The sequence below is a fragment of the Argiope bruennichi genome, chromosome 6 (genome assembly GCF_947563725.1).
Source record: "Argiope bruennichi chromosome 6, qqArgBrue1.1, whole genome shotgun sequence".
NCBI classification, from domain to species: domain Eukaryota; kingdom Metazoa; phylum Arthropoda; class Arachnida; order Araneae; family Araneidae; genus Argiope; species Argiope bruennichi.
Genome location: NC_079156.1, coordinates 54,850,253 through 54,858,511, shown reverse-complemented (window position 1 = coordinate 54,858,511; position 8,259 = coordinate 54,850,253). Strand labels below are relative to the sequence as shown.

Here is an 8,259-nt window from a genome sequence, read left to right as displayed (position 1 = left end):
AAAAAATTCCACGGGAAGCTGAAAGGCAAAAGCAGTTTCCATTACATCTGAGTTACTATCCTGCAAAATAAATTGTTGATATTAGAAATTCAAAATTAGGCATAAAATTGATAAGATATTGAAGTTATCGAAAAATTTAATTACAAAAGTTGTTCGTCTTAATGAAGCGCTAATTTGGCTAACTGGATTTATTTTTCCATCTTCTACATTAAGAAAGTTATAAAGAAATGTAAATTTGCACTCCTAAGCATTGCCACCTCCTTTGAGCTAGATGGGCCATTTACGAATTCGTCCGAGATTTTTTACAATTCTGACAGCATATTCCAAGCCAGTTAAAATCCAAACAAAATTACTCTGGTTATCCTGTTTTCAAAATAACATGGGCAAAGCATTATACGCATATATATAACTTTTGAACAAAGCATGGTTTTGGGTTCTAGGGACTATGATCGGTGAAGATATCCTGAAATTTTCCTGAAGTCGTGTCATGAGAACCAATGCAACAGGTAGTCTTCCTATAGGAATCTACTTTAAAAATTAGAAAACAGGTTTTTATGTTGCGAAATCAGTCGATAGGACTGGGCCTTGTGATTTTACACCATTTTAGCTTTCTTCCCCCTCGAACTGACCTCACAGGCGGAACCTAGTTCGTTTCGATAGATCGCATGCCATTCCATTTCTTTGAACGCTTGACGTTAGAGGCTATCCTTAGAAAAAGGCTTAGTAAAATAGATAAAGGGAATTTCCCAGCTGATAAGTGGAGTTCAAAGTTGCGTGGCAGTTATCTTGCTATGCTTTTAATAATTTTTGTTTTGCTTTATCAAAGAGATAAATTTGTTATCGCAGCGAAGGATCGCTGATTAGAAACATGAAAAAGGCCGGAAAGGAGTTAGCTTTTCGCCTTGTGTCTGCTTTCGATCTGGTTACTCACCACTTTGGTTTTTAAGAAGAAATTCATCATGAATAATGGACGGATAGAATATAGATTCCTATGGTTCATAGAAAATTACAGTTATTGTTGGTACAAAAGTGGAAGAAAATTGATCAGTCTAGAGTTTACTGCCGATGGCTTGGAAGGTACTGTTTGGACATTACATTTGTTTCCAAGAGGACTTAGTAATAACTATAAAGGCTATATTTCCCTTTTTCTTCGTAGAAAATATACTATTGATGACAGTCCAAAAGACTTCCCGCTTAAATTCGAGCTATCACTTCTCGCGACAGATGGATCATCTTTGTGCTCTATCTACCGTGAATACTCATTCCAAATGGGGATTGGATTTGGAACGGGAAGGCTTCAAGATGTAAATGAAGTGCTTGTGCGCAGAAAAGTTGATTATTTACCTCAAGATACTTTGAATGTGCAGTGTAAAATATGGAAGGAAGAAGGGACTACTCAACAAGTTATTGAAATTGCTGCAAGAACTCGCATTGGAACTGAAGAAATTTCTTTTTTTCATGTAATTGAAAATTTCAGCAAAATGACACCAAATGAGAAGACTATTCGCATTAAACCTCCTTTTAAAAAGAACTGTGAATTTTCCAGTAGCCTGCATTTTATGGATGAGGGAAAAATCATGTTGGAAATCACATCATCCGATACGGTAAAAATCCCCACCAAATGTAAACTTTATTTGTTGGGGGCATCTGAGAAAAAATTTGAATGTGGAGAGACAGACAATCGATTCGATGCTGTAAGAAATGACATCCAAAATCTGTTTCTGTCTCTTACAAGGCAAGAGATTCTGGACGAGAAAACTAAATATTTGCCTGAAGATAAGTTGTTTTTGTCCTGCGAGTTTGTTTTTTCTACAGGTGTGGAATACGAGAAAATTGAAAAACTTCAACACAAGAAACCCTTTGTGTGCTTAGAGCAGATAAGTAACACAGTTCAAAAAGAGGACATATTTAATGCTGCACAAAAATTGTCTGCTTGTCCTAGTGCGTTGGATGACCTAAAATCAATTTATGATAGTAAATTGTTCGCTGATGTGAATGTCAAGACAAAAACAAAATCATTCCATGTCCACAAGCTTCTGCTCTGTGCTAGATCCCCGGTCTTTAAAACCATGTTGACCACAGACATGAAAGAAAAAAATTGTAATTCTATTCAAATCGAAGAATTGGAAGATGACATAGTACAACAATTTCTACACTTCATGTACACAGATAACCTCGAAGACCTTCAATGGGAATCTGCTATTAAACTATATTACGCTGGTGATAAATATGAAATCGAAAAATTAAAAATCATCTGCTCAGCTTTTTTGGTGGACAATGTAACCACATCATCTGCTAGTGAACTTCTAGTTCTAGCAGACAAACATAATGACACAGATCTTAAGAAGTTTGTGGAGGATTTCATCTTCAAACATGAGAAAGAGGTATTTGGTTCAGAAGAATGGGAAAAACTAACAGAAAATAATGCTGAGTTAGTCTGTAAGACAATGCTTCTGAAGTACAGAAGAAAAATGTAGGTGAGTAAGTTATAATTTTAGAGCATTATTAGTACTCTAACCCAAGAATTGGTAATCTAATATATATGATGTTAGATTACTAATATTTATGAATTATGATATCTAATATATATGACATATGATATTAGAATACCATATGTCGAATTGTTTTAACTTTTATTTTTATGTTCTGATATATGCAATATAGAGAAAGTATTGTAACGAAATTTCCGGGGGTTCGTTTGGATAGTGGGAGTTATATGGTGTGGAGAACGCTCAATCAGCAGGCAGCAGTAGAAAATGAAACAACGACGTTTATTTACTCGAAGACACACAGGACAGCAGAAAAACGACAACTATATACAGCAAAGAAGACGATTATCTTCTGCCGAGACGTGCAGCATGCAACAGCATACAACAGTATACACAGCAGCTCTACTCCGTTACTGCTCCGCTAGTCCCTGGAAGACGAGTTCTTCACCGTCGCTTCCGATTACTCTTCGACTCCACTGGTCCACGACTCAATTCACCGTCGACTCCCGGCAGCTACAGCCTTTTTTATAGGTCTTAGGAGGTGGGGCTAGGAGCCTCTCAACCAATCAGGGACGTTCGAGGCGTATCTCCGTTCCTACTGGACGGATCGGGAAAATTCTCGATGTTTTGGGTATAATCTATTTTGGCACCAAAGTCTCCAAATTAGTCGCCAAGCTCTGGGACCTCCTATGGAACCCACTATGCTGGGAAGCCGCATCACAGATTCGTAACAGTATAGCAATCGTCAAAAAATTCGAACACGAGATTTTGAGAATCTCTACATTTTAAACCTTCCTGATATCGAAGAACACATTTTTGGAAAATGTCTGTCTATCCGTCTGTGACAAAGATAATTAAAAACGCTTTGATCTAGACAGATGAAATTTGATCCACAGCCTTTGTGCCAAATTTGTAGATTTCTATCAAATTTTGAGCAAATTCCGTCCGGAAGAAGTCTGTCTGTCCGGCTGTGGGAATGTAAGTCAAAATGATAACTATAAAATTGATATGTAGAATTAGCATCTAAAGTCCAGACCAGCGATTCTCAACCACTGTGCAGCGACACTTTTGTGTGCCGCCAAATTCTTAAAGTGTGCCGTCAAATTTTAAAAATGTATATAGAAAAAATTATAATGCCTTTTTTTATTACGAGTAAAGTTTGTTGAAATTAAAGAAAAGTACACTGTAAAAGAAAACTGTTATTTTTACAACAATTAAAAACTGTTGTCTAGAAAAACAGTTTTTAACTGTTTTTATCTTCGATAACTGTGACCTTTCATAAAGTGAAATATTTGCCCCACGTGAAGGAATTTCAAGTGTTCCTAATATCCCCACCTCCAACTTTCAATCAATTAATTCATTTTGGCTTAATATTAGATGCGATTATCCTAAAATGGCCAAAGAAGCTTTAAAAATATTATTACAATTTTCTACTTCATATTTGTATGAATTCGGATTTTTAGTATTAACCAACATAAAAACAACAACAACAAAAAAAGATGATCGAGACTATTGAATGTAGAAGACGATATGAGAGTAGCATTGTCATTTTTACGACCAAATATAAATGAAATTATCAAAAAACATCAAGCTCAAATTTCTCATTAAAAGTGTTCTTATCATTACCTTGTAATAATTAATCCCTTAATAAACGTACTGTTGTTTTTGCAGTACATTTTATTTTATTTTATATTCAAAATTATTATCATAAACTATTTTACACAGTGTATTATTATAGGTAAATAAACAACTTTTAAACTTTTCTTTTTCTTTGTGTGCCCGCCAAATTTTGAAATCGTTAAAAGTGTGCCAAGACAAAAAACGGTTGAGAATCTCTGATATAATCTATCAAATTTTGTGCAAATCCAAAAAGAGATTGACCATCTGTCGGTCTGTATTTTTGGAAACATGTAAATGCGATAAATCTAAAACTGAATGACTTAAAGGTATGAAATTACCTACGTGGTTTTGTGACTACAAGTGTAGTTTTCTGTCCTATTTTTGTTTCATTCGATTGGGAAGAATGTATCTGAAAAGCAAATTTGATTTTCGGATACTTTTAAACTCATGACTAGAATTAATCGCCAAGACGCTTGCCGAGGACCATACAATAGATTTAGTAAAAATGCTAAATTCAAGTCAAAATTTAATATTTTATAACCATTGTTCGCCTATGCTATGCAAGACGTTCTTTAGGAAACCTTTATTAGAGAATAAACGAGAAAATTTTGGGAAGACTACCCACACTGGTTTTATGACTGATATTTTCGCTCATGTGATCAAAGGAAGATACAAATGATTGTAATTATGTATTTTTCAATCATCTTTATGCAAACAGAACAACATGATATTTCTAATTATTTTCATTTTGGCTATTATTTATTGCTTACAATGTAAAAGAATATTATTATCTGTTGTTTGAAATAATTATTTTATTAATTCTAAACCAGATAATGTTTATAGGCTGTCATACTCATTGATAATTGCATCATTCTATTTGTATAATACAATAATCACTCTAAAGCTCTAGAGGTTCTCCAAAGTTATGAAATTTTGCGCTACAGGTTGATATGCCTAAAAATTTATTAGGTATTTAATTAAAAACAAAAAGGAATTATATATTTTTTTCAATGACCTCGAAGCATATTATGGCACCAAAACCATTTTTGCATTATTTGAAAATCCAAGCCATAGATATTAGAAATATAACAATTTTATTTTGATATTTTTTTTTCTAATTTTAATGAATTATATATATAACAATACTTTTACTTGTTTTAGTAATTGCGTTTATAGTATGTAATAATTATATTATGTTAAAATTATGTTATTATGCTTTTTTGTGCATTAACATTGCTATTTAAATGAGAGCAAATTTAAACAAATAAAGGTAGACGAATCAAGCCTAAAACATTAACATGCCTCTAAGTTTTGGGGAAAAAAGTTCGAATCCTCCTTAAATTCTATAGATAATATTTTTACTCCCCTTCTGTAATAAATTGAAAGAAAAACAATATTATTCAGTAGTACGAGTATCTATTCATGCATTTCATTTCATTCCTTAAACATGGTTTTCATCAAGGCGTTTCCTTTTCGGCCTTTTTTACATCATTATTTACATTTTTTACATCATCATTGTAAAATATTGACAACACTGCACATGAATATAATTGAGCCGCTCAGAAGCCAATGCGGTTAAGTCCATTTTTTGATATTTTCTGATTTTTGGAAATTTTGATGAAATAAATAATAATCTTCTTAGTTATTAAAAGATTTACTCATTGGTTACTTTTTTCTAGGTTAGACAGCCCTTTTTTAATAGCTTCTGAATATATTGTATAATAATTTCAGAAGCCATTGTGAATAAGTCCACCTTTTATCAATATTTTTTTAATTATTTTTTAATTTTTTTATATATTTTTTATTTATTTTTTATATTTTATTATTTTTACATAAATTTCTTATCTTTTTCAGCTGCCAGAAGGTGTAAGTCCTAAAATATTTAAGATGCTGTCATTATTTCAATAAATACTTATGTTTTTATTTATTTCCACATCCTGTACATATCTTGTTTTTTTGCAGAGTTTACACCTCGAAAAAAGACTTTATACACTTTTCTAATTAAATTAATAAACCAAGAATTTTAAAAACTAATGCATCAAAAAACATTAATTTTCTCAATTTCTGTGTTTTGGACTTAACCGCATTGGCTTCTGAGCGGCTCAATTATTGACATGAACAGACGATAATTATGATTACGTATTGATATAATATGATAAAAAACATTCAATTTTTATTAATTTATTCTGTATAAAATTTATATATGCAGTATTGGGAACTTTGACACAAAGACTTTCAATTAATAAAAATAATCGATATTTAACTAATTATATAGAATAATTCATGTTCGGTACCTGATGAAACTACGTTTAATTACGATCCAGAAAACAATTAAAATTATTTTTGAATTATGTTCGAGAAAAGCAATTCACTACATAAATAAAATATAAACATATACAGTGCTACTTTGATGAGTCGGAAACTGACCTTCTTTCTCTGACAGACGAATCCATTTTCTAAGTAGGAAGAGGAGGAAACTGTGAATCAGAGCTCAAGATGGCGAAGTAACATCGCCGTAATAAATACGATTGTGCGGGATTCCGCTTACTTTTTTCTCTTACTCTAAATTATTGATATATCTTCAATGATGTTTATAAAGAGGCGAAATGTATTCGTTTCACAGCGTAAATTGGTCCACCCTCCAGCTGTAACTTATTGAACTCGTCTGATATCACACGGTTGTTAGGACTCACTCACAAACTCGTCAGAGTCAAGTGATAATTATTACCAAGTTTTTTCATTATATTTCAACTTTTTGTTTATGTTTGATTCATATTTTGTTTCTTTTTTCAGCCCATCTACTCGGACCTCCTCAACTTCAAGAAAATCTAATATTTGATAATGGAATGGGAATGCGGAACGCTGTTTGTGTTGACCTGTGACAAAACGGTGAAAAAAATCTGGAAAAAACATTATATTGTACATGTTTATAAAGAGGCGAAATGTATTCGTTTCACAGCGTAAATTGGTCCACCCTCCAGCTGTAACTTATTGAACTCGTCTGATATCACACGGTTGTTAGGACTCACTCACAAACTCGTCAGAGTCAAGTGATAATTATTACCAAGTTTTTTCATTATATTTCAACTTTTTGTTTATGTTTGATTCATATTTTGTTTCTTTTTTCAGCCCATCTACTCGGACCTCCTCAACTTCAAGAAAATCTAATATTTGATAATGGAATGGGAATGCGGAACGCTGTTTGTGTTGACCTGTGACAAAACGGTGAAAAAAATCTGGAAAAAACATTATATTTAAAAGTTTTTTTCATGAACATTTAATAGTATGTGAGAATTCTCATATTGTTATTTATATAAAAATTTTAATTATTTTTTTTACAAATTCAAATAATATTACTTAATTTTCTTATAGCTAAAATGTCATGATTTAGGTATAACGATCCATTCTGTTTATTTTTACATTATCATTTCAAATTTTTCATTATTTGCAGAATTAGAAACGAATATTTGCTTAGTTGGTGATTCATATTAATTTTAGCAATGCTAAATCTGCAACGAGTAACAATGCATATTTGCATTGCCTTCTTCTTTTGTATATTTAATTTACCTAACAAATATTTTAAAGTACAATGTACCTATTAAATTACTATCTTGTTATCAGAATTTATAATAAACAATTTATAATTACAATTTTTGATATATATTTTTATTGCTTCCATTTCTTTATTAAACTTCAGAATTTCTGTTTAATAAAAACAAACCAAGTTGACAATTCATTTGAAATTGCAATTGATTAGATTGTAGATAAGGGCTTTATTATAATTTGCAAATTCTTTTATGTTTATTGTGATACACATCAACAAAGAAATGTTTTGAGATATCTTTTTGAAAATTCAATACTATTGATTCTGAGTATTAAGGCAGAATCTGAAGAAATGGAAATCATTGTAATTATTATAAGATATTATTTATACATAAGTTAAGAAATGAAAAACAAAACAAGAAAAAGAGTTTGTTTCTCTGTTGAAGATATTCGCTTTTGATAACAGTTCTAGAATGCTTAAGAGAAGAAAAAATGTTGAATTCTTACTACGATGGACAATTACCTTTTGAGCGAGATAAGCGAATGTCTTATAAATGACATGAAATTAAGATACATTTGAAAACAGAAGATATACAATTATTTTTGG

At 31.5% G+C, this 8,259-nt stretch overlaps 1 protein-coding gene across 2 annotated transcripts; it reads left to right on the top strand.

The window, feature by feature from the left end:
• The first annotated feature begins 851 nt into the window (after positions 1 to 851).
• Positions 852 to 7,759, top strand: LOC129971100 (speckle-type POZ protein-like). 2 transcript variants are annotated; one of them, XM_056084578.1, is made up of 2 exons: positions 852 to 2,477; positions 6,903 to 7,759. In XM_056084578.1, the coding sequence occupies exon 1, from the start codon at positions 960 to 962 to the stop codon at positions 2,475 to 2,477; it is 1,518 nt and encodes a 505-aa protein (XP_055940553.1). In that variant the 5' UTR covers positions 852 to 959; the 3' UTR covers positions 6,903 to 7,759. The 2 variants fall into 2 exon arrangements, with proteins under 2 accessions (XP_055940553.1, XP_055940554.1); XM_056084579.1 differs by having other exon boundaries at positions 852 to 2,481.
• The last annotated feature ends 500 nt before the right edge of the window (positions 7,760 to 8,259 follow it).

What these genes read in the sequence shown, in the direction of transcription:
- LOC129971100 (XM_056084578.1), top strand. Translation starts at nt 960, where the DNA reads ATGAATAATGGACGGATAGAATATAGATTCCTATGGTTCATAGAAAAT.